General features: G+C 41.0%; 1 protein-coding gene and 1 long non-coding RNA gene across 4 annotated transcripts in view; one reads left to right on the forward strand and one right to left on the reverse strand.

The window, feature by feature from the left end:
- LOC308458414 overlaps positions 1 to 26,376 on the reverse strand; it is a 59,440-nt gene that overhangs the window by 26,672 nt on the left and 6,392 nt on the right. The gene's annotated exons all lie outside the window — the stretch shown is intronic.
- CKMT2 (creatine kinase, mitochondrial 2) lies at positions 11 to 26,199 on the forward strand. Of its 2 annotated transcripts, none has more exons than XM_080972950.1 (10): positions 11 to 145; positions 11,594 to 11,755; positions 14,430 to 14,628; positions 16,845 to 16,940; positions 17,363 to 17,584; positions 19,891 to 19,976; positions 22,337 to 22,460; positions 24,080 to 24,214; positions 24,408 to 24,533; positions 25,950 to 26,199. In XM_080972950.1, exons 2-10 carry the CDS (start codon positions 11,604 to 11,606, stop codon positions 26,067 to 26,069), a joined length of 1,260 nt encoding a protein of 419 aa, XP_080829076.1. In that variant the 5' UTR covers positions 11 to 145; positions 11,594 to 11,603; the 3' UTR covers positions 26,070 to 26,199. The 2 variants fall into 2 exon arrangements, with proteins under 2 accessions (XP_080829076.1, XP_080829075.1); XM_080972949.1 differs by having other exon boundaries at positions 14 to 145; positions 11,554 to 11,755.

Consider the following 26,376-nt stretch of genomic DNA (forward strand, 5'->3'; position numbering starts at 1 on the left):
AAATACTTCTCCCTTTCTTCCCTCCCCTGCCAGCATCTCATTTTGCTCCTCATATGACCTGTAATTTTGTCACAGCACTACTTGTCTGCTTCACACTTCTTTGCTCCCAGGCTAGTTGCAGGACGTGTCTGGCTTCAGCTTCAAGGTCAGTTGGACTTTGCCTCTGTTTATTCACCAATGGCAGTGACATTTCGAATGGGAGGGTTATTAAAAATGTTTTGAAAGTGCCATAGATTGTAGCCTTTCGGGAGATGCAGTTTGCTCATTTGCATAAGTACTCAGAAAACGGCGACTGTGAGATTTGTCAGGCTACTGTGCTTCTGACCCAGATAGCGATACCAAAACAAATATGTTAAAGATATGAAAATAAAGCCTTCTTTTATGCAAATGGTAATGTTTCTGCAGGCAGCCTGCTGAGCAGACAACTTAAAAAACGTCAGCACTGTCCATAAATGTGTCCCATTAACTAGAGAGGCTGAAATGGTATTGTAGATGGGCGTTTTTAATTGGTGTAACCGAACGCTGTATCCTAAGATTTGATCAGTATCGAGATTTAGCTCTGGCTGAATTGCCAGCATCCTCCAAATTGGCCAACTGATCTCAGTAAAGAATTTTGCTTCATTTACATGCCTTGTTTGGTTTCCCATCTACTCAGAAGTAAGCCCCATCGAGTTCAACGAGGCTTACTCCAAAGGGATTACAGAATAACAGCCCAGATTAACAAGAACTGTCTTATTTTTGTGTAATAAGCAAACATCAGATGCTGGGGTTTTGAACAAGTTAAAATAAGCCCACTTCCAGGTCTATTCTCCTCTTTATGAAAGCAAACAGTCCTTTTTCATTGCTCCATATTTCATAAAATTGCACCGCAGAATTCCGTAGAACCCTACAGTAACAATTCTAAACACACTTACTTGGAAGTGAGTTCTGCTGAACACAGTGAGACCTCTTTCTAACTAAATATGCATACGAATGCTCTGCTAGAGTGTTCCTTGTTTTTAAATTTTAGACCTGGCAAGCCTGTAAACAGATCTCATCTGCCAGCAGAGGAACTCGAGAGATTAATTATCGTTGATTATAACCTTTCCCTGTCTCTTTTAGTCTAACGGCAAACTAGCTATATTAGAATAGTTACATAATATAACCAGAGCCATAGACTGTTACCCCTATGCTGTATAGAGTACAACCACTGTATATAGGAATTTAAGTAACCATGTCCATAGATTCTGTAGGTCTGTTCTGCATATGATTTAGTTGGATATCACCCACAGAACACATATTTTATTTGAATACAGCTTCTATCCAAGTGCTTAGGATCACATGCCAGACCAGCTTAGATTGCGATAATATGGCATAAATGGTTCATCATGTAGTGTAGTTTAAAAGTTTGTGGACTAACTATAGAGTATTTTGAACTATTCTTTACCATGCTGGTGTTCATAATCAAACTCTGTATGATATAAAACTACTAGTACCTTACGATAATCCACAGTGATACAATATATTAGCCTGACACATGAAGTGCATTGTTTCATTTGCTTACATAATTGAGCGGTACTGAATGTACACAAGTATTACGATTAAAATTAAGATTTAATTAATTTTATGTATGTATTGGTTTGTTCATCTGCTTACTTTCTGAATTTATGCACTCATTCTTCAGTACTGATACCCAAGGCACTGGATCAGGAACTGATTAGCAAAACCTTGAAAGACATTTTTATACTTTAGAAAAAGAGCAGCCATTATTGTTATTTGAGAACGGAGATAGTTCTCAAATACAGATGCACCAATGTATCTACCCAAACACTCTTTGATTTAAAAAAAATGATGTTTGGGTTTTGTTTTGTTTTAAGCCAGTGCAAGATGCAAATTTGTTCCTTTATCAGCTTTCTACTCTGTTTGTCTTGTTGTTTCTTTGCTGTTTGAACTCTATCTGTGCTGTATCTCAGCGGATGCATAACATTTCGCTTAAGCCACAGCTTAAGGTGTCTTGAAAGAGTCAAGAGTCACATGACACACATGATGCATTTCTATTCTACTAGGGCAGTATTTTATCTACATCTATTTCTAAACAGCTGAGTTTACTGCCAGTAGAATTTTTGCCTAAAAAGCAAAACGAAAAACCTTCCTAATATTAATGAAAGAGGAAAAGAAATGAGCAAAGAGTTCTCCTGCCACAACCATTTCTCCTTTCGCAGCTCTAGCTTCAGTGCTTTAACATGCAGTTTATAAATTTGCTGTGCTTAATCTGACACCGTTGGAACATGCAAGCCAAGGGGACAACTGTCCTGGAAAATGTTGCCGATATGGGAGGTGCTAACTTTAGGTCAGCTCTGAAACTCCTGCCAAAAGTAACACGAGGGGTCTTTGCTGTTCTTAAACTGAAACAAATAGGAAGTGCTGGAGCTCAGTGTAGTAAAAGACATATCCTCTGACCTGGAAGACCTTTCCCTAATTTCATATGGGGTTAATTGTGCTTAGTTAGTGATGAGGAAAATTCCTTTTGCACACAGCTAAATCTTGCAGTCCCAACTAACATGATACACGGGGCTCAGATTACAAGGCTTGGCACCTGGATTTAAAAGGAGTCTGGGGCCTGACTCTGGTACTTCCTGGAACTGAATTTCTGATTGTCCTAGTTGCAGTGGGCTTGCCACACTGACTCTGCTGGAGGATGCCATGTTCTTCTTTATGCAGCTAAACCTAAAGGACAGAGTTTTCCAAACTATTTCGCAACACATGAGTGTGTTGGCTGCAGTGTGTAGGTGTGTCACGCAAATGCTACCAGGACTGGAAAGGGGTTCATTTAACCTGCACTTCACTGGAGTATATTTCTGTCTTATTTTGTGCTCCCCACTTCCCCAAGCAGTAAGAAGCCCATGAGCAGCACTCCAGTGTTCAGGGTCCTTTGAGGAAGGTGGTGGGGAAAAGATAGCAAGCACACTGAAGACTCATACTGAAGTCTTTCGTGATATCTACATATTAACACATATAGAATCAAACCAATTGGATGTAAGCAGACTCCAAAAGCAGGCAGCACAACTGCTAATCCTGCATCAAATTCTGCAAAGCCAACTGCATCCTAAAATGCGTCATTTTGGAACTTTCCCCCATGTCTCTGCCCAAATTCAACCAACAAAAAAAATCTCTTCCCTCTGCTTCTCTAGCACACTGCAGGTGCTCGGCCGCAACAAGGTCATGTCTGCTAGCATGACCTCAGTGGCTGCACTTTCAACATTTATGACTGGCTACAGATGTGTTGGATCAGGAAACATAGCTAGCATGGGCAGTCCTGCCTTCCTCTCCATGCGTTCAGTGTATGCATTTGGGGCGGGAGTATCTGCACACTCCTCCTGCTCCTCACACAAATTATCATGGATATTGTTCCAAAAACTAGAGCATTTAGCCCTCTTCGTTGGATCGCTCATCTAGTTTGCCAGGCAAAGACTTCAGTGGTGTTTATCAGAGAAAAGCCAAAGTCATCATTTTGTAATATCTACCTAAAGGTAGCTTGCCATTCTATAGCAAGAGATCCCAGAGCACATTATGAATGTTCCAGATATGTTTTGGGACTGGACATTGACTAAAACAGGTTGCAAGGTGACTCCTGGGGAGCCATGATGCCAGTGTGAATCAGAGGGGAATGCCTGCACCATAAGCATATATATATTTGCTTTCTTTTATCTTACTTGCACAGCTGTGCTTAAAAAGCTTTAAAAACATAACCCCTTGATGAAAGAAGCTTAAATTCTGCAGTGAGAATAAAAGGGACAAATGGAAAACTGTCAGTCTCCACTATACATTAATATATTCAGTAGAGCACTTCCTGTGGGCATCTGAAATGAAGCAAGCCATTACCAGAGAGAAGGCCTTCTCGGTGGTGGTGCCTCAATTGCAGAACACTCAGCTTTATTGTCTTCTTGGTACCAAGCTTTTCAAATGAGAGCTGTGGTTTTTTTAAAAACAGTTCTTTCAAAGGGGTGCACCAGTGTTGCAGATAGGAAGTACAGCAGGTGCACCATCTTAAGTTGTCACATAGTGCAATGGGCATAGGAGAGTGGTTTGCCTGCAACTATTTACATGAAGCAGAAGCCAATTTGAGGTTTCTGTTGGAGAGAGAGGTTTGGAAGAGAGATTCCTATTCTCTCATAGCCGATTAAGCACAATAGTGATTGCTACCAAGCACATTAAAACTTGGTTAGATTTACATTTACCCTTATTCACCTTTAAGCAAACATTCTCCAAGAAAATACTTAGGCTAGAATAAATCACAGACACTTACGCTTTGCAAATATGGGAATGTTTTACTCACAAAGTTTCCAGAAGTTACAGCAAATAAGTCTCTATCTGCTGGCAGTAAAATGAAGATGAAACAGGTTCCAAATGACTTTAAAAGGAAAATAACTTTGTTTCATTTCAGAAAGCTCCTTGCAATATTGGGATTAGTGAATATGCAGGCTTTAAAATCTCCTTTTAGAAAGACTAAACTCACTTGCAGTGAGCCATGACTGCATGACTTCTTGATTGTCCCAGGAAGCAGAGAGAGAGAGAAAAGAAAGAATGGGAGGGAGGAAACAAAAGGCTGTAGGGAGGTTACTAGCTGCACCTCCACTGGCACCCTGAGCTCAGGTTAACCCTTTCTATACATGCAAGTGTGAGTCAGTAATTGTATATTACAACACTTACAACGGGTTGTGGGAAGTTGGGGAAATGCACTAAGGCAAGGGAAAGAATCCAATCAAGAATTAAAGGGCTGTTTTTGGATATATTCAATATCAAATTGAAAGTAACACTTCCTATGGTTGCTTTCTTATACCTCATTTTAAGCAAATAGATAGATAGCAATTCTAAGGAATATCATGGTTTGAATCTCTCAGCAGAAGGGACTGAAGGGCACTTTTGTTAAGGTTCGTCCTTGATAAAATAAAAATACATTGGGCGCAATTAAGAATAACTTGTGCAAGTTTTAATGGCTAATTGCCAAACTATTGAATGCATTCTATTAAGTCAGCAACTAGTCTTCTGAGTATTTGATTTTCTTTTATTGAACGAACAAGTACCGTCTGCTTTGAAACCTTGGATCACAGCACAAATCTGCTTGAAGAAATTCTGGAGAAAGGTGAAAGCTTTCAAGTGTGTGACCTTCTACACTGAATGCCCTCCATTCCTTGAAGTTCACATATCAGGCTCAGGTTAAGAAATGTTGCTCTAGAAAAAGCAATTAAATTTGCTCCATGTTTGTGGCAGTCAACATTAGCTTGAAAGGTCAGTGATAACAAATTAGCAGCAAGGGCCGCTTTTGAAATCTGTGCACAAAATTAAAATGGTGTGCTTTGTTTAGTCACCAGTGTTCTCTGTTAATTACTCCCACACAAAATCAGCTTCCTCATCTTTCGAATATGTCATGCATTGATCCCTCTTTTAATTCTCTTATAAAATGGAATCGGGGTGCCATAAATGCACTTAGCAGCTGTCTCTGTCCTAGATGATGTGAGTTTCTCCATTGCTGTAGTCAGACACCTTTTGGCATTTTATTGCTAAAAGACCAAGTCACCTTGACTACTATATTATTGGGGCAAGACAGTAACTCCCTGGCAAAGCGCATGCACGCACAAAACCCTGAGATCAATCCCTGGCATTTCCAGGTGGGCAAGTCTGTAAAGCACTACTTTCTGAAACCCAGGAGAAAGCCCAGTCAGAGTGGTAGGCAGCCCTCAGCTTGGTAGACCAATGACAATGCAATAAAGCAGCTTTCCATCTTCCTAGCCACAACTTGCTTCATCCTGGTTGCAAATGGAACTTTCACAACCTTTAACTATGACCCATTCAGAGACTCTTTGGGAAAACTGAAGACTCTTGGATACGTGTTGCGTAAGGAATTTATTTATGAATGTGTCCGCCCCAGCCACCACATTATGTTTTAGGGAAGCCCCAGAGCAGTTTATAATACAAGTATAAAATCCCAGATGAACCATATTAATATGGGTCCTCAGGGTTTTTTTGCAGGGGGAACTCACCGGAACTCAGTTCCAACACCTCTCACGTGGGTGCCATTGGCATTCTAAGAGAAAGAGGGAGGCATTCATGGTGAGTTCCAGCACCTCTTTTTCTAGAAAAATAGCACTGTAGGGTCCCTGTGAATTAGCTGAAAAGGCGGGAGACGTTCATATGCTGGGAGGACTCACCCAGATAGATCTTCCAGCTGTCCGTGATCAAAGAGGTCTAAGAAATAGTCCTCCAGCCAGAGTAGGATTGAACCATCTTCTAAAATAGGCAGCTTTATGGTGCAACTCTTCGCATCTCTCTGCAGAAGTAAGTTCTGTTGAGTTCAGTGGGCTGCATTCCCAGGTACAGGCCAGTACCCTCTGTGTCTGGCAGGACTCAACCCCACAGCATGACATCAGACAGGATTTCATTACTGTTGCTGCCAAGCTCCAGCCAAAGAAAGTTTCTTATAGGGAAACCAGCCAGACCAGCAAATGTGCCTCTTAATGGCACTGGTGCACAGTGGATCATGTCATACTGGCTGACTCCTATAAGAATTTCCAAGTCAGGCTTGTTCTGGTCAGAGCAATAACCAACAAGGCTGCTACGTTTTCCTGTAAGAGACCACCTTTGCTCCTCTAACCTGACTGGAGCATCTGGTATTACCTTGTTTGGTAGAGCCATAACTTTGATAGATGTGCTAAGTTATCCATGCATCCCACAACTAGGTGAGAAGTCTAAATAAGATTGCCAGGTTCCAGGTTAGGGACAATAACATGATTTCAACCAGGGTTCTGCTTTCTCTGCTTGGATTCAGACTTGGAATATGGAAAGGAGGAAGGAAGCTATTATTGCATGGAATAATGTACAGAATTGCCTTGTCCTCAGCATCACGCTCACTGTGCTCTTGCTCAAATTCCTTGCATTCAGTGTTCCTCTGTGGGAAAAGGCTGCATGGAACGTGCAGGTTATACACATTAAGGGTCTCTCCATGTGTTCGGTGTACAAGTTCCCAGACTAAGTGAAAAGTGGCATGAGACATTTTCATACAGTAAGTCTTAATGTAAGGCTATCAGCTTGGTGGAAAATCAAGGGCAATATTTCCTTTCCAATTTCCCCTTCCAGATGCTAGGAGTATGAATAAAGACAAAGCTGTCAGTCTGAAAAAAATATGCCATTGAGACATTGGACATCGTTTTGTTATGTATTTGAGGCATTAGTGCTAGGATGACACATCACTGGCCTCTGCTGTAGGGCATCAGGATATGTCACAGTAAAAGCAAACAGAACACATTCAATTCAGCAGTATTGTCTAGGCTGCTCTCCAAGAGTAATGGGATTTAATATAACAACTTCCACTTGCAGTAAAATAAAGCAGGGAAGTAATAAAGGCACCAGCAATGTGAGGAATTATACTGCAGATTCACATTGCACTCAGCAGCGGGGGGAAATACAGCACACACAGACACACAACTTTTCTGAAACCCAACTCTGACTACCAGGAAATAATTCCTGGGAAAAGTATAGACAGCGCAGAGGCTCAGAAGTAAAACAGAATTGCACTAGCCAAAGAGTTGTGGCTGACACCTGCAGCACCCTTAACTAACTGCAGTTCCCAGGATTCTTTGGGGGAAGCCGTGACTCTTTGAAGTGGCACTATACTGCTTCAAATGTGCATCGCCGATGAGGCCAGAGTATTATTGTGGCTCCATACTTCAAATTATAGAACTGTAGAGTTGGAAGGGACCATTAGGAATATTTTTGCCTAATGTGGGGCTCAAACCCATGACCCAGAGATTAAAAGTCTTATGCTCTACCAACTGAGCTATCCCAGAACTGAGGAATGCATGCTCACTACAACACCTAAACAGAACCCTCCTTGAATGGCGTTCTAATAGGTTGCAAAGTGGACCCATCATGCTGCTGCCCTCCCAATATGCATTCATTCTAGACACACACATACACAACATCTGCAACAGATATATGGCTGTGTGCATTCTAATGAAATAGTCATCAAAAGTATTGAAATTACCACATCTGAAAGGAACTTTAGAATCAACCCTGCATGTTTTGTTCCCCCCACTTACACCCCTTCGTTCCCCCGCCCCTCATTCCCCACAAGCTTGCCTACTCTCATCCTCCTTTGTGTTCTCCACCCACTCCTGTCGTTCTGTGCCTTCTGTTATGCATGCCTCACATATGGGAACATGTACTAATTTTAGATGCTAGTTAAGAGCCAAGGTTGATGAAACTAGCATAGGGGTGAGAGCAAAGGCAGCTCAGCTTGCTCCAGGATCAGGTGTTCTATCAGTTAATGTCACTGGAGGTTAAGGGCACATGGAATAAGCCACTGGGAAAAGAAGGACTGAAAGGGCTACCAGCTAGTAGCAATGTTTGAAAATCCAAGGCGTGTGAATTAGATTTACGCACAGCAGACAAATGTCTTAAATAAGACCACATCTGCAAGTGAATTTCAAAACCAGGTCATTGTAACACCAAAAAACCTGAATAAGGGAATGAATCACACATTGTTTTCTAACACAGAAAAATCCCCCTCTATTGAATTTAACCATATCTTCAAATTACCTGGTGGAGTGTTGGTGTGAAATGGTTTCTGTGAACTAGAGTCTTTTCCATGTAAACCACATCTGGACACGGGGTGAGGGGGTACAGCAATGACACCCAGTAAGGCTTTTTACAAATAATGTGATCCTCTACCCTAACGTTCAGACTTTTAAAGCAAACATCTTGTTGATATCATTGAGGCTTTTGCCATTTCCACATTGCAATTTTCTGATCTATCCAGCTCATTGTATGAAAGGGCTTCAAGGTGTAAAAATAATAAGTCAGCCAGTCAATCAATCACTGCTAGTACAATGTACATGATGACTGTGTCACATTCCATTACTTTAAGGAATGGGTGGGATATGAAAACAACTTTTCATGCAGTGCTTCCTTGCCAACAGAAATGGCATGAGCTAGCTAAACATGACAGACCGTCTGATGCCATTAATGTTACCTGTGACTTGATGGAATATCCTACATTCAACAGGGACAATGCACGGATTATTTTTATGAAGATCATTGTCTTGTTCTATTTTCTTAATTTTGACAAATCACCAGTCTAAGAAAATACACTAGAAGGCACAATCCCTTGACAGAATAAAAATGCAATATATATCATTCAGAACAGAAGCAATTCCAGCAATTTCATACCCCTTGGTATGACAGTATTTCTTGACCCTCATGGCTACGGTATTTTGAAGTCACAAGAATTACTTCTATTAACTGAAGTAAGCATTTAGAGATGGGCTCCCCCAAGCTCAAAATGGCCTGAGATTTCAGTGAGCCTTTTGCTATGGAAAAGTGGACCTTAAAGGCTGTGTTCAATTAACTAATTTAATTTTGAATGTGAAACTAGACACTGGTGTCCTATCACCCTCTAGCATAAGCCCTTTGAACTTTATAAAGATGCATGTGTTCGATGGTGGGAAGCGGGTTTCTGCTTGCTCTAAAGCAGGCCTCAGGATATGAGCCTGAATATCCTCTTAAAAGGCTTTTATTTCTCTACCACAGCAGTGGTTCTCAACCTGTGGGCTTCAGTCCCCCGGGGGCCTGCAGAAATATCCCAAGGGGTCCATGAAGCAGGTGACAGCAACCAGTGGCGGCAAGGGGGGCACCACCAGCAACTTCTGAGTAAATTCCCAATGGACACTCTCCCGTTGCCAAACTCTTGTTTTATCACAGTCCAGCAGGTGAAGGGCCATCACTTCTGCCTGGCCACAGCACCACCACAGACTCATGTACACACAGAGCAAAGGATCAGTTGAACTAAAAGTGAAGGATGGGCTCCTTCCTTCATTGCTAGCTGAGCTTATGCCCACCCAGCTCAATACAGACATTCTCCGCCTCCTGATAGATAAATGCAAGCCAGGCAATGCAGTATTATGCAGCGTACAACTGAACCCACATGCACGTTCAACACATGTATTCGGATGCTGCTTCAGACTGCAAGGTTACAAATATGCAGGAGCGATGCACTCACTAAGCCTGCACATACCTTAGATCTAAAGTGTAAAAGAGTCCCTAACTACCCAAAAGCAATGTGCCACAGACCAAGCAAAAAAGAGAGCAAAAGAAAAGAAAGGGGAGGCATATCTGACCAAAAAGCATAACACAAAGTCAAGGATCAGAGATCTCTGCCTTCTGCAAGAGCTAAGCGTTTCTCTTAAAAATCTTACACCAGCCAAGGTCCGGCAAAGCACAGGTCTGACCTTTCAGAACATTGAGGAGCAAAGAGATGTCCCATTGGAGCTTGTGGAATATCCAACTGTTGAAAATCTGGGGTTTAAGTACAGTTTGGAGCCAACTATTCTCTACTGAGAATGGAGGGGGATGCTGGTTGAGTGAATACTGTAATACCCTTATTCCTTTCAACAATTACTTATTTCCTGTATTTTTATCCTTTTGTTTACTCCAATAGATTTGAAGTTGAAGGGACATGAACCTAGTCAGAAATGACTAACTGGCGTTTGTTGTTGCAATGAATAAAAAGTGAATTCATTTAAAAGTGTCACTGAAGATCAGAGTAGTTTCCCCCCCTTATTATTTATCGTCTTAATGAATGGAGCCTAAAATTACAACAATTAGTGAGGGGTGTGTGTCCATGAATTATTTCAAGGTTAAAAGGGGGTTGTTGTACTCCTGAAGTTTGGGAACCACTGGGCTATAGTAACTGGGTTTCTAAAATGGAGGTCAGTCCTGAAAATTCAGGAATTAATTACTCCAGGTATGAACCATTTTATACCCCTCCCTCGAAGCACTATAAAACTAGGCTACAAGAGGACAGTTGCTTTTTGCTTCTCTCTTTCTCTGTATACTTTTATGGTTTAGGGACCATAGCCACTTATTTAGTAGTTGCTTCTGAGATAACTGTAGATCAGAAAAAAATCACAGTAGCTCAAAGCCATGAAAGAAAAAATTGAAGCATTAGGCTTGCTCCTGCTGCCTGTGTTTTGAGCCAAACATTTCTACTGAACTACAGGAATTATTGACGTGCTTCCTTTCCTTTGTTCAATAGGTCAGTGCTTCTTCTTAGTGATTAAACCCTGATATGTGAATGTGCATGTCTGGAATGCAGAGACGAGTTTTCAAATGATATTTGCACTGAGGACTAATGGAAACTGGCATTTGCCACTGCACAGACCTATACAACAAAAGAAAACCACTGATACTGAAACGTATTTCAACAAATTGGTAAATTAAAAAAAACTAACAGTGAGGGGAATCATAAAGGAGAAAGTGCTGAGATAGCCAGGACAGATCCTGCTAATTAAAAACCTTTAATGGACTGGGTCCTGGCTAACTTGGCACTGTCTTCTTTACAATCCCTGCCATTCCAATATTTAAGTTCAAAACCAACAACTTGAGTTGGGCTTGTAGAAGACAAGACTAGGTTTGAAACATCTGAGACTTCTGATAAATATCTGCCTGCCTCCATAAAACAATCAACCAGTTGGTCACATTGTCACCGTTCTCATATTATTACTTATGTACCTATTTCAGCTCTCATTGCAGATTTGTGTGCGTCTTCCAAAACTATTAGGTGACAAAAGATGGCCAGTACCTTCTCACGTCTCCTGGCTGGTCGAAGAACTGCAGTTCTCTTTGCAACAGTTAGTACTGGGGCGTTGACCACTGGATACCTGCTGAATAAGCAAAATGTGAAAGCTGGATCCTTTCACAGACAAAGACTGTTCCCTCCAAGGTAAATACTTTGATTCAAATCATTGATGAACAAATGTTGCTGCCTGTTGTTTGAAGGGCCTAAGTGTCTCCACTGAATACTATTTGGCAGTAAACAGAAAAACAAGGCTGTTGAGGAAGAGAGCTCAAGAAGCAAAGGTGTTGAGGAACAGCAGGTGAGAAGGTTGAAGAAGCAGGACAGAACTAGCAATGGACTTAGGTCACAGCTGCACCATACATTTAAGCGGTGCTTTTTTTCCTTTAAAAATGTTTAGGGCTACTCTCATTTTGACTCAAGAAAACCACCATTTTATAGTTCAAATCGGGGAAAATAAATACAGTAAATGGACAAAAGTATAAAGATTCACAAAATGTTTAGGGGTATGCATATGCCTGCGTACCCCCAGAAAAAAGCACTGCATTTAAGGGACACAGGTATACCACCTTAACAGGCATGGCTCTTTCCCCTCCCCCAAGAATCCTGAAGACTGCAGTTTACTGCTCACAGAGCTACAGTTCCCAGCATCCTTAAGAAACTTCATTTCCCAAGATTCCTTGGGGGAAGCCATGTGCTTTAAATGTATGGCTCTGAGTTCTAGAAGACCTGCTCCCTGCCATCTGGCATTTTCCCACTTGCCCAGGGAGCACGGGGCCCTGACTGACTCCAGCTACAAAAGATGCGTTTGCTGAAGTGGCCAGAGACCATCTTGGCTGTGTCAACCTGACCCTGGTTGTCGAGCCTGAGCTTCCATAGCCACAGCCCACAATGAACTACCATAGGCAGGATTTGCTGCAACAGCAGCTGATATGTTCTATGCTTGGGATAATATTTTATTCTCTTGTTAATTATACTGTTTAAATGTGCATTTTATATTTGACATGGGACTCAGCTAGATTGGGAAAGAAAATGCGTTTTATATTATTTGTATGTGCATTTTAACACTGTGATACCAGATGGTGCTATGGAGTTCCATTTTTGCCAACCCGATTTCTCATACGAAGTTTACAACGCGTTTAACTGAAACGCTTCTTTAATGTGTCTAGATCCAGCCTTACTTTAGTAATGTTTTATTTTGTTTTTTTTTTTAAGATAAAATTTTAGTTTTCAGGTAATTATGTTGCTTTGAATGTATACTTGATTTATTGAGTAATGTTTTATTTTGAACTGTTTTGTTTTATGTTTTTATGTATGTTGTAAAACACTTAGAGGTTTTCCCCTCTAAAAATATAAAGCAGGATAGAAATGAAAATTATTATTATTATTATTATTATTAAAGGATAAAGTGATCTGAATGGGGCAATAGAGGCTGAAATTCCCAAACTGATTTGCGTTTGAGGGGCACACAGAACACAGCAAGCTAGAGTCATAGTAAAAAGGTAAAGGTACCCCTGACCGTTAGGTTGAGTCGGGACGACTTTGGGGCTGCGGTGCTCATCTCACTCTATAGGCCGAGGTAGCTGGTGTTTGTCCTCATACAGCTACCGGGTCATGTGGCCAGCATGACTAAGCTGCTTCTGGTGAACCAGAGCAGCACACGGAAACGCCGTTTACCTTCCCGCCGGAGCGGTACCTATTTATCTACTTGCACTTTGACATGCTTTTGAACTGCTAGGTGGGCAGGAGCTGGAACCAAACAACGGAAGCTCACCCCATCGCGGGGATTCGAACCGCCGACCTTCTGATTGGCAAGCCCTAGGGCTCTGTGGTTTAGACCACAGCGCCACCCACTGTTCCTTATAATAAGCAGGTGTCATTTTTAAAATCTCCATTCCACAGAGATTCCTGTGGAACTAATTATAATAAATCTCCCTCTTTCTTATGAATGATATTATTTACTTCATTTATCTCTCATTTTCCTTCCAATGAGCTCATGCCATTTTATAGGGAGGCTAGGCCACAAGTGGATGGCTGGCCCATGATCGCTTAATGAGCTTCATGGTTGACCGGGGACTTGAATGAGATTCTTCCCCAGCCCTGATCCAATAGGTCAACCCACCCTTCACCAATCTAGTACCCCTTCCCCCTGACTGTTTGAACTACAACTCCCATTGACCTCAAGTAGCAATGGTTGGGGATGATGGGAGTTATAGTCCAAAACATCTGGATGGCAATAAATTGACCAAGCTGCTCTAAACATTACAGCAAGCTGGTTCACTTCCGTAATATCTCTAACAAGCATCAAAACAGTAATGAAAAAGTTAGGTAAATGTTGTGAGCAGATACATTTCCAGGAATCCTAGTTGAGCTACATTGATTAATACCAGCTGCAGAGTCATCTCATTAAATTTACTTGCACTTTAATTTTGCAGATTAACACAAAAAATATAAATTCTAAAGGTCATTTGTTTCCTTTCCATCTGCCGAAGTGCTTCCGTCCACTACTGAAACTGTCTCTGTGGTTTCTGCTGGAAGCCAGCATTCCTCTGGGGAAGCACAGTATGTGTGCTTCCCCTACAGATTGTATAAGCCAACAAGCAGCCACACTTCCCAGTTCCCTGCCATTTTCTTCAAACCATAACATATTCACAGTGTGCTTCCTTTTTTCTTTTTCTTTTGCTAGAGGCATAAAAGCAGACAGGCAAGTAGGATGCCGATTCTGCCTACCTTCCCTGATATGAACTTGAAAATGTAACCAAAGATTGCAGATCAATATGAATGCTTTACATTCCTTTTCTTTTTTTTATTCTTTTACCAGTGCAGACTTCCCTGATCTTCGTAAGCACAACAACTGCATGGCTGAATGCCTCACTCCAGCAATCTATGCCAAACTGAGGGACAAGATGACTCCCAATGGCTACACGCTGGATCAATGCATCCAAACTGGTGTTGACAATCCTGGCCACCCTTTCATCAAAACGGTCGGCATGGTTGCAGGAGATGAAGAATCTTATGAGGTGAAGATTTTCTATTATATGCTGCCATCCACTTGTTTAGTTTGTACATTTACTAGATGAAACAGTTAGATAAACACAGATTCTTCACTCAGGGTGTAGTTTTAAAGGAAAATAGGACACTAGAGTGTACACAAAACACAAGGCATATGGATAATGATTGTAGTTGTTTCTCTTCCTTGTGGGATTGTTTCCCCCTAAGCGGGAAGTTCAGTGAAGAGAAAACACCATTAAAGGCACCCTCTGTATAATAATATCCAGGATAATAAATGCAGGCACAGAAGACAATATTTTATTTGCCTCCTGTAGCTGCCTTGTCTCTTGCTGGTAAATTCAGCTTGAGGTAAAAAAGTGGAACCGTTGTTCACTAAATTGAATGAAGCAGAAATTCTGCTGTAAAAATGTGTGTGCACGTACACACATTCCTATACATAGACAGCTATCAACATGGGCGTAACCAAGGAGGCGAAGGGGGACAGCTGCCCTCCCCAGATCACGTAAAACAAGAGAAATACAGTGGTACCTCTGGTTGCGAACGGGATCAGTTCTGAAGCCCCGTTCTCAACATGAGCAGAACACAATCGGCATCTGCGCGGGTTGCGATTCGCCGCTTCTGCACATGCGCGTGATGTCATTTTGCGTGTCTGCGCATGTGCGAGTGGCAAAACCCGGAAGTAACCCTTTCCGGTACTTCTGGGTCGCCGTGGGACGTATCCTGAAAGAACATAACATGAAGAGGACGTAACAAGAGGTATGACTGTACTTAACTAACTGACCAATCAACTAACTAACTACCCCCCCAACAAAAGTCCTGCCCCCCCCAAACAAAAATCCTGGCTATGCCCACAGCTATCAACAACAACAAAATTGACCTCATCAGGAAGCTAGCCTGGCTATTCCAGGAATTGAATCCAGGAACTAGAAGGGTCTCAGGCATACAGCGTACCGCCCCCCCCAAAAAAATCAGCCAAATGAGCAAAACACAGGCGGGATTTTCTCCCTACATTTCTTATTATTCCTCTTTCTATTTTAGGCTAGTTTCTAAGGGGCTTTAAAAACTATTTTAGAAGGGCATCCATGAAGTTCACAACAGTTTAGGATATGTCACCCTTGAAAACCGCCTCTTAACAATTGTCAGCACCCTTAACGAATGACGGTTCCCAAGATTCTTTGGAGGAAGTGGCAAAAGAGTGCTTTAATTTTGTACAAGGCTGGAAAAGATTTGCCCCACTATAGTGATAACAGTCTCTAGAAACAATTATTAATTTCTTTCTCTCTTTACTTTTGATCTCAGCATTAGTGCTGTATATATTAAATGAAATTCAGGGTCTTTTTCTCTCTCTCACTCCCCCCCCCCCCACTCCTCGCACAAACAAGCTACCCTAGTTCTATTCTTCCCAGATTTGAAGAGCAAATAATCAGGCTAACAAGCCCAGAAGCCAATTGGAGATAGATAGATAGATAGATAGATAGATAGATGGATCTCATATTGAAAATGGATCACTCTTCAAGAGCAATGGTACTGGGAAGAAAGGCTAAGTTACTGTCTAAGAGGGAGTGGAATTTAAAGTGCATGCATGGAAGTGATGTAGTTAGCCAACTCATTCAGTAACAGAGGAATGAGGGGTATTAATGCCTCTAAATTGTGTCGCATTGTATGTTAAGTATGTATCTTGCCTTTTTAAAAGACGACTAGCAATTAAAATAAAATCCTCCCAGTGCAGTACCGTTAAAAAGAAAAAGCACAAAAATCAATTACAGAACAGCAACCTCTATTAAAACAATAAATTTAGTCTGGGATAAGGTTCACATCTCCCCAATGCCTGCCAGAACTACAGACCCTAAATAAGTGAATCTCCTGAATATCCCTATTTGGGAGTTTCATAAAAAGGATGCTACCACCACTAAGAATGCCATGCCCCTTGTGCCAGCCAAACTTTTTACTGGACAATGTTGGCACCCGATTTACTTGTCTCAGTTTTTCTTTCCACGCGCTTGACACATAACATATCAAAGTTCTGCCTTTCTCCCCAATATTCCTTTCCCATCACTTCCTTTATTTCTTTGTCTCTTTCCCCTTAGATAGGAGGTCTGGTTTGTGGAATGGTTCAAAAAAGTGAGGAGAATTAAAACATATCAATTGCAAATACACAAAAGAGATGTAACCACCAAAGTGACTGGAATATAATAATAATAAATATATGTCATTGACTCTACAGGAATTTGCTGAAATTTTTGATCCAGTTATCAAATTAAGACACAATGGCTATGATCCAAAAGTAATGAAGCATCACACTGACCTGGACTCTTCCAAGGTAGGTACAATTTAGGACCAATGTAAGAAATCTTAACTTCAGAGAAAAGGGGCTGAGAATAACTATAAGAGTATATTGCCATGGATAGAATTAGCATTTGTGTACTTGTTTTCCAAGTAATATTTCTTATAACATATAGGACAGTGCTAGATTAACATTATCAGGTGTCTGCCTCAAATAGCTGATTTTGAGTTAATGCCAAAGAAAATTATTTATTTCATGTATTACTGTTGAATTTTTACTCCCAGGGAGAGGTGCTTGTGGGATTTTTCTGCCTCAGGTATCAAAAATCTTTGGTCAGTCTTGGGTACTTGACTTGGGGATGGGGAGCACCATTTGCTGTTCTCAGGCAGAACAATGTATTTTGGCCAGGCCTAGACAGCCCTTTCTGTGACACGAACTCCCTTTTGTGTGTGGATCAGATCACCCATGGGCAATTTGATGAACGCTACGTCTTATCATCCCGCGTACGCACTGGCCGCAGTATTCGGGGCCTGAGCCTACCGCCTGCCTGCTCCCGGGCAGAGAGGAGAGAAGTAGAGAACGTTGTAGTCACTGCTTTGGCTGGGCTGAAAGGAGATCTCTCTGGGAAGTATTATAGCCTGACCACAATGTCTGAGAAAGAACAGCAGCAACTTATTGATGTAAGTACAATGCCCAGCCTGGAGGTTTAAAGGTTTAAAGGGATGCCGCTTCCTTTTGCATACAGATGTTTTATGCACAGATAATAAGGCTATTGTTAATGTTGCATTTGAATCCTAAACACCTAAAAATAGGCTGGAAAAAGTCCGAGAGGGCCTGAAATATTGCAAAAGGCTTAGGTATATCAAAGGAAAACGCTCTGCTTTGTTTGAACGATTATATTTAAGACCAATTAAGACCACTATATAAATATAGTGACAGTCTACATTTTTTATTTATTTAGTGCCAGTCTAGATATGTAAATGTGAATTGTTTTCCTTCATTTTTAAAATAAAAAGCCTGAAGTGCAGTGGAATAGTGAGGTGGGAAAATAGTTTAGCCCTTTTCTCAATTCAAAAAACATTCTCTTGCTCCCCCCCCCCCCAGCATATAACCTTTCTCCTTGTAGGTCAAAAAGAAGCTTGGGCAGACAAATGGCAGGAAATGAAAGGGTTAAGCACCACCCTCAATCTTCCACTCACTTTTGAGATTGCCTTTTAGTCAAAACCCCAAATTGGGGGCGGGGGCTGGTCCTTTGGGGCAAATGGAGAAGTGCCTCACCAAACACAGTTTGCCCCCACTTGCCTGCCTTACCTCTTACAAGCAGTTCAGGGATGCCCTGGTCACCAGCTCCCTCCCCCTTAGTCTTTGTTTTGCCCTTGTAGAACACAGCAGGGAAGAGGATGAGGACAAAACAAATAGTTGGCTCTTCCTGTCACTGGCTCTGGCTCCACCTACTGTTGCCCTCTCTGCTTTCTGCCCCACCAATCCCAATGGGCACCAGGCACCATGTGTTTATGGGAGTGAAACCCCGGAGCTGTGTTGCATCTGGTATCTCCCTAGCCCAATGAATGATTTCCCTTCCAGAAAGTAAAAATGTAGATTTTGCAAAAAAATAGTTTTTGATTTTTTTTTAAAAAAGGAAATTCGCCAAAATCTACATTACCAACATGGGCCACCATACAGCCAGACTTCCCTGGACATTTCAGCAATTTTTGCCCAGGTGCTGATTACAATGGAAATTCCAGGCATATGACAACCCTATTAGATGGTGATGACTATATTCACCCATATTTGTAAGTAATAGGGATGCTTACAATATGATGATGTGTAAAGCAACCTTAAAAACCACATCCTTGGTACTGTTATCATTCTGGGTGATAGTCAATGATGTCATACCCATTAAAAATAATGGACTTGCATTACTTACAGTGACACTGGATCTCACCCATTATGTCCATAGTTCAGGGAATCAACAAGTGCATTGGTGTTGCATTGGACACCCTTACTTTGATTCCGAATAATCTGCATAGAAGTAGAAACTTGCGTTTGTGCAAACCATGACATTTTCATCTAGCTGTCCACATGCCTCTAACTGTGGTATTTTTATTTTAAAGGTGATGGTACTGTAAATCAGGGAATACTGTAAAAAAGCAGCACTGGATTTAATTTATACCTATTGTGTTCTCATGTACCTTGGTAACCTGTACAGTGAAAAAATATGCACACCTAAAACTGCATTAAAGGGTGTATGCATGAATGTCCTAATAAGCTCTAGACACACAAAACAAAAATATTAGATATTTAACTTGCTGGTGGACTCTGCAAACAAGATCCATTAGCTCATACCCCACAATCAATAAAGAAATTAAGTCTATAAATAAGGAACACTGCACAGTTGAGCTGGGATTTATGCACCTGTAAATGAAAATTTGTTGGGGGAATAAAGATGGGGGGGGAAATAATTCTGTTAAGAAATGAAGTTCTATCGGAGGCTTTATTTATGAGTAAAAACAAATGGGAACGAGGAACATAATTAATCACTAATACAAAAAGGTCAGATCAACCTGACCTTTAGACTGCTATCATGGATTTTGATTAGGTCTCATGTCTGAAAAACCTTATCTTTAAGATTTTATTAAAAATTAGACACTGCCTAAAAGCTTTTGGCATACAAGTTGAATAATTGGTATAAAAATTCACTTTAATCCTTATACGTATTGTACATTGTTCTGTACATTGTTTCTCCTTTATTTCTTTTTCCTCTGTGTGGTTACAACTCTCTAGAATCATTGCTTTTACAACAAAATAAAAACCTACCAAGTTATCTAGGGAAAGAATATTGTCATTTGCAGTGAAGAAGAATCCAGTGTGAATCTTTATTTGCTCAGTGGTGGTGCTTGCATGTTCTTCCTTGCAATGATGATTATGAGACCTAAAATTCACTTCTTTCTTTCTTTCCCTCTGCCTTGCATATGCTGGTCTGCAGGACCATTTCCTATTTGATAAACCAGTGTCCCCTTTGCTAACATGTGCCGGGATGGCCCGTGACTGGCCAGATGCCAGAGGAATCTGGTATGGAATATGAATTGTGCACGCTTAAGCTATGAACAAATGGCTTTATTAGTTCCTTCCTAACACAACAACAGCTGCTATTCCTAAAACCAAATGCATGCTTTTGCACACACACTCTCTCATCTTCTTCCACTAATTGATTTTTAGGAGAAGTGCAGTAGCATACATAAAAAAGAAAGACAGGTGCCTGAGTCTATTATTCTATATCACCAGTGACAAAAAGGTAGCATAAAACCCTAGTGACTGGATTTCTTTCTTCAGTTCATAAGGAGTTTGATTCATAGAGAAGTCTGTGGACAGGGTTCTTCTCCCTCAGCAGCTCTCTAAAAAGGCTCAAGGAGACCCTGCAGAAAGGGGTGCGCTTGAGGGGGGAAGGAATTATTCATAATAAATAATGGAGGCATTAACTATAATTATAGTACAGTGGTACCTTGGTTGCCAAACTTAATCCATTCCGGAAGTCCATTCCAAAACCACGGCGTGCTTGCCCATAGAAAGTAATGCAAAACGGATTAATCCGTTCCAGACTTTTAAAAACAACCCTAAAACAGCAATGTAACATGAATTTTACTATCTAACGAGACCACTGATCCATAAAATGAAAGCAATAAACAATGTACTGCAGTCACACAATCAATCAATCAATCAATCAGTAGCTGAACTGGGTTCCACACAGTCACAGTCACAAAACAAAAAAGAGCCACAAAAACAAAAACGCAAAATAAATAGCAAAAACAGACAGACCTCAGTGTAACACTCAAAACGGAGCACGTGTGGCAAAAGTTACTTCTGGGTTTGCAGTGTTTGGGTTCCAAGTTGTTTGAATACCAAGGTGTTTGAGAACCAAGGTACCACTGTATAGAAGTATGAGCTTCTTATTATACTAAAAGCAGTTTTGGATTGGTAGTATTATAGAAATTCAGTATAATAAAACCAATGTGGTTTATCAGTAAATAATTGGATGAAAAGGAAGAGAACGAGAGAGATCTCTAAATGATTTGAAGGAAATTTTAGTTCTGTCTCCCTGATATCCTGAATAAAGGCTAATCATTTGTGAAGATTTATGATGCTCTGAAGGAATTTCTGTTCCTTTGGAATCAGTGATGTCTTACTACTTTGATAATGAATGAATGCCTCAGGACTGAAATGTGTTAGGTACTTTACATGAACGTTCAAACGTGACAGTGAATTATTTTAATTCTCTTTGTTACTTTTTTTCAAAGGAGTTTATTGTTTTATCTTTGAATGTGTCAGCTGTTATTATGTATCAGTGTGGGCCAAAGTATATAAACAGAACTGAAACTTGCCCATGCGTTTGTATTTAAATATCTGCAATAAAAAGTTGCATGGGAATCTTAGCCTGGATACTTTGGTGAACGAAAATAATCTGAGGGCAAATGAGCGATAAAATAGCAAAATATCCATTTCTTGCAAGACCCAGGTTTCACACTCTGCATCTTCAGTTAAAGGATATCAGGTATTAGGACAGCTACAACTGTCAGAGTAAATTCCCCATAAAGCAACTCCTAACATCCTGAAATGTCAAGTGCTGTGCTACTTTATTAAGCAAGACTTGCAGTAGCATACAAAGGTGTTCGATGCAATGCAGAAACTGGTCAGGGAGCATCATGTATACAGCATGCCCACACACTGTCCTGAATGCTTTCCAGTCACCAAGAAGCTTAAATGAAAGTAGGCAACACAGAACACACTTGGCTCAGAAAGCATGCTGCTGTAGCTACACTGAGGTACCATTTGCAGTTCTGCATTTATGGGCTTATGGGCTGGGAAAGAATTTCACTGAGCATATAATGAATTTTTGCATGCCTGTTCTGTTGTGGAATACTTGAAAAAATGAACGAATTTTAAAGCAAAGTTGAATACGATTTGGGCTTTAGACAGGATACACCTTCAAATGTTCCAGTCTCAAACTACCATAAACTAGAGAGGCAGATTCTCCTCTTTCCCAATTAAAAAGGATGTGCACGCTTTCCCTTTCTCAGTTCCCATAGCAGCACATGCCTCACGCTGCGCTCATTTCAGAGAACAAAACGTACTCTCTAGCGTAGCAGCAGTTGAGTACCAGTGGGATCAGGACTGAGCAGTGCTCTTTATATAACCCTAAAAATGGGAATGATTTTATCATTGGTACTTGTTCAGTGGAATGAAATGGCAGAAATCTTCACTAACCCTTGTCCTTAACCTTGCCACAGTAATAGCACCGCACAACGCTCAATTCTGCCCACAACAGAGACAGATAAGAAAGGGGAGAGGTGAAACGAAACAATCAGGCGCCTGTGAGAATCGTTGTTGAAGGCTTGTGTGACAGTAATACCAATGCCTTGCTCGCTTCCAACCAGGCACAACAATGACAAAACATTTCTCATCTGGATCAACGAAGAAGATCACACCAGGGTGATCTCCATGGAAAAGGGAGGCAACATGAAACGGGTCTTTGAAAGATTTTGCCGTGGATTACTAGAGGTGGGCATTTTGTTGTGTCATTTTTAAAAATGTTTCTGAGTTTTAAGCAGTGGTAGCTCTGGGGTTTGGGGGGCCCTGGGCATGACAGCCATTTGGGGCTCCTTAATGTTATGAGAGCAAGTCAGGCATAAGCGTTTACATAACCCTGTACACGAAGCTGCAATGAGTCGTAATACATTCATTGTGGTCAGTTTTTATTACAACCCCTCACATGCTAATTGTTGTAATTTTAGGTTCCGTTCATTGATCTGCAGCCTCAGGAACTGCCCATCACCCTCAAAGGTGCCTAAGGGGTCCACATAGCTGATGTTACCTGTTTCCCTTCCTATACCTTTCTACCCTCAAAGGAAGAGTCCCTCTTTCCCTCACTGCCTAGAACAGGCATAGGCAAACTTGGCCCTCTGGATGTTTTGGGACTACAACTCCCATCATCCCTGACCACTAGTTCTGTTAGCTAGGGATTATGGGAGTTTTAGTCCCAAAACATCCAGAGGGCCAAGTTTGCCTATGCCTGGCCTAGAACAATATCTTGCAGGCACACCTGGAGCTCAAAGAAAAATGTTGCTACCTGCATCAGTCTGGTCAGTACAGCTCAAGTACCTAAGATGGATAATCTTCAGGTGCTGATACACAAAGCCTTCCCTCTCAAGAATGGCCAGCCGAATCTCCTGGCAAATGTTTTCCTCATAAGCAAATTTATCCTGTTTTAATTGATTGGCTGCATTTTAGTCAATTAATTAAGTAAAATTTCATTAACTGGGTTACAGAACTAGTTAGCATATGCAGGATATGCTTGGTGGGGGAAGTCACAGCCACACATATGTTTAAAGCACTTTTATACCACTTTAGCAATCATGGAGAATCCTAGAAACGGTAGTTTGTTAAGGGTGCTGACTTCACAGAGTTGCATTTGCCAGCAAAGTTGTATTTTTTTTTTAAAAAAAAACAGTTTTAATTCATTTAGAAATTTGTACATTGCTTTTCTATATAAACGAATACAACGCAGCTCACAAAGTTACTAAAACACATCAAAACAAAAATACAAAAAAATTAGTATGATATAAAAATTTCCCTAGCAAACCCAAATAGTAAAAGAGAAGTACTGAACAGCATTTCTCTTGGGTGTGAGTTCCATAACAGAGGCACCATGATAGAAAAGGCTTTCTCTCGTGTCCAGGGATGGGGGTGGAGATCAAATTACAAACATGCGCAAATATAAATATTCCACTTCCTCAATAATTTCTGAGGTACACTTCAGTTTCAAAATACAAAGTAGCAATTTTCACTCCAGTTGCCCAGAAGGAAGTCCCAATGAAAGTTAACAGGGCTGTGTTTTCTTTAATACAAATACTATATACTAATATATGGAGAACCAATACAGCAATCAATCTAATCTCCCAAGTTGAAGCTTCAATTTAGAGATAATATTCTGTTCTTGCTTTCACTTGTGGAACACTATTGATGTCGGCGATCTTTACTACAAGTCTCTGATGCCAAAGATGGATCTCGTGCAATTATTATACAAGCTGCTAGGAACTGTATTTTAACAGAAAGCCAGCACTGTTAACAGATGGCACTATCTGTACCCAGCAGTTCATTGCCTTTTATTTCCTCTGTAGGTTGAAAGGTTAATTAAAGAACGAGGGTGGGAGTTTATGTGGAACGAACGCTTAGGATATGTATTGACCTGTCCTTCCAATCTGGGAACAGGATTGCGTGCAGGAGTCCACGTTAAGCTCACAAAGCTCAGCAAGGTGCGTAAACCAACTCAAATGGCTTTTAATCACCAATGTCGGTAAGAACAATCCATACAAATTTGTAGTGCCTGCTTAGACACATTTACACCTAGAAATGTAATGTGAAAATTAGGCAACCCTGCGTTTGCAAACATATACATCTTGAGGAGCAATCACTATTTAAGAAATGATATATTTCCTTTTATGGCAGGATCCTAGATTTGCAAAGATCCTGGAAAACTTGAGGCTTCAAAAGCGTGGCACCGGTGGAGTAGACACAGCTGCTGTAGCAGATATATACGATATCTCCAATCTAGACCGCATGGGTCGATCAGAGGTAAGATTCCCCCCTCCCATTTTAAATTGCAGCAAAACTTGGGGACAGCTTTCTTATGTAAGCTATAGATACTACGGAATATTTTCAAGCTGAACATTTAGTGTCTTCACATAAACGCAAGTATTGTTATCAGGAAACTCAGTGGCACCAACTTGCATTTACTTGGCAAGCAAGACAAGAACATGGAATGCACCTGATATGCCAAAAGTCATCTTCTTAAAAAACATTTGTATAAATTAGATTATTTAGACTCATGTACTTCAGCCCAGTGATCCCTTATGAGCAAAGGTAAAGAGACTTCCACCTATTGGAATCTGTTTTATACTGAGTCAGACCATTGGTCCATTTAGCTCAGTATTGTTCACACTGACTGGCAGCTGCTCCCCAGAGTTTCAGGTAGCGGACATTTCCAGCTCTACCTGGAGATGCCAGGGACAAAGCCTGGGACCATCTGCATGCAAAGCAAGTGTTCTACCACCAAGGTATGCCCCTTCAGTGCCTGCATGCAATCTTAAGACACAGAAGGCCATTCTCATTTGTTTTCAATGAATGCATTAAGACGGTTGGATGGTGTCTTGTACGCCCTCCTTCTGGAAACTCCTGCAGCCAAGCTGGTACCAAATGTATTGCTCTGGTTTAGTGAAGCTAAGGGGTGTGTGTGTGTCTTCTAATCTAGGCAGCCCAGGACCTCCCTACACTCTGCCCAGGCTTGGACCCTGGAGAGGTCACTTTGCTGCTGCTAACGCACCCCAGAGGTGCTAATACAGCAAAAACAATACAGGAGGCAACAGTTAAGAGTAACAGGTATCTGCAGCCACAGTGGTTGGACTTCACCCTTGGAGGCACAATACATTGTCTCTCGAGACAGACGGATGCCAACAACAACTCCTCTTGCAAATTGAAATGAACACAACAGACAACAAGTTATGGTGATATGAATCAGGACAATGACCTAATTGTATAAGCCTATGCCTATATGTATATTTTCAGTGACTTCCTTGAGACCTGCATAAAAATCATGCCAGACTGGAATAGATCCTAAACTGGTATCTGATCAATCCCCTTATATTAAAGCATGACTTATTGGGCCTATGCCACCTTTATATTCTCATTTCAGTACTCAGATGACAAAGGATCAGTTACCTGAAGAGGGGAAAACCAATAAAGTCGATACATTCATTATCCCCAAAGTACTTTCAAACCAAGTAACTTAAGACACAGTCGCCCAAAAGGACTGCAAAGTTTCATTATTAGACATGTATCTTACAGTATATAACAAAATGATATTGTTCAGGGAGAATTCTTCTACCTAGTTTTACTGAACATGCGCATATGTTCTGTGGTAAATAATTATCCACAGAAAAACCAAGGTTTTTAAAACATAACCTCAGCAAGCTTTTCTTCTTGTTATTTAAGGTGGAACTTGTTCAGTTAGTCATTGATGGCGTCAATTACATGGTTGACTGTGAGAAGAAGTTGGAGAAAGGTCAAGACATCAAGATACCGCCACCCCTGCCACAGTTTGGAAAGAAGTGAAGCTGCTTCCAATGAGTATCAACTGACCTGCCATGAGTCTGTTGTGACAGACTTTTAACTCTGTATATTCAGTTCCTTAAATACTGTAACTTGTCAAACGGAAAAAAATAAAAATAAGACCCTGTCAACATGTTCGGTAAAATGCTACCTGGTGTCCCAGATACTGCACCCCTATTCGACTGCTCTTTGAAATGATGTGACCAATCCTGTGGTCCTGCTATGGGAATGTAAGGCCAGCATAACGTATCTGTGATGCCAGCAAAAGCAAAACAGTATAAGCAGAAATGAAAGCCAAGGTATCAATGCC

Source organism: Podarcis pityusensis (genome assembly GCF_964106645.2).
Source record: "Podarcis pityusensis genome assembly, chromosome: 11".
Lineage (NCBI taxonomy): Eukaryota > Metazoa > Chordata > Lepidosauria > Squamata > Lacertidae > Podarcis > Podarcis pityusensis.

What these genes read in the sequence shown, in the direction of transcription:
- CKMT2 (XM_080972950.1), top strand. Translation starts at nt 11,604, where the DNA reads ATGGCCAGTACCTTCTCACGTCTCCTGGCTGGTCGAAGAACTGCAGTT. An exon ending in CAAAGACTGTTCCCTCCAAG is followed by an intron (nt 11,756 to 14,429) that starts GTAAATACTTTG and finishes TTCTTTTACCAG; the next exon opens with TGCAGACTTCCCTGATCTTC. An exon ending in ACCGCATGGGTCGATCAGAG is followed by an intron (nt 24,534 to 25,949) that starts GTAAGATTCCCC and finishes TTGTTATTTAAG; the next exon opens with GTGGAACTTGTTCAGTTAGT.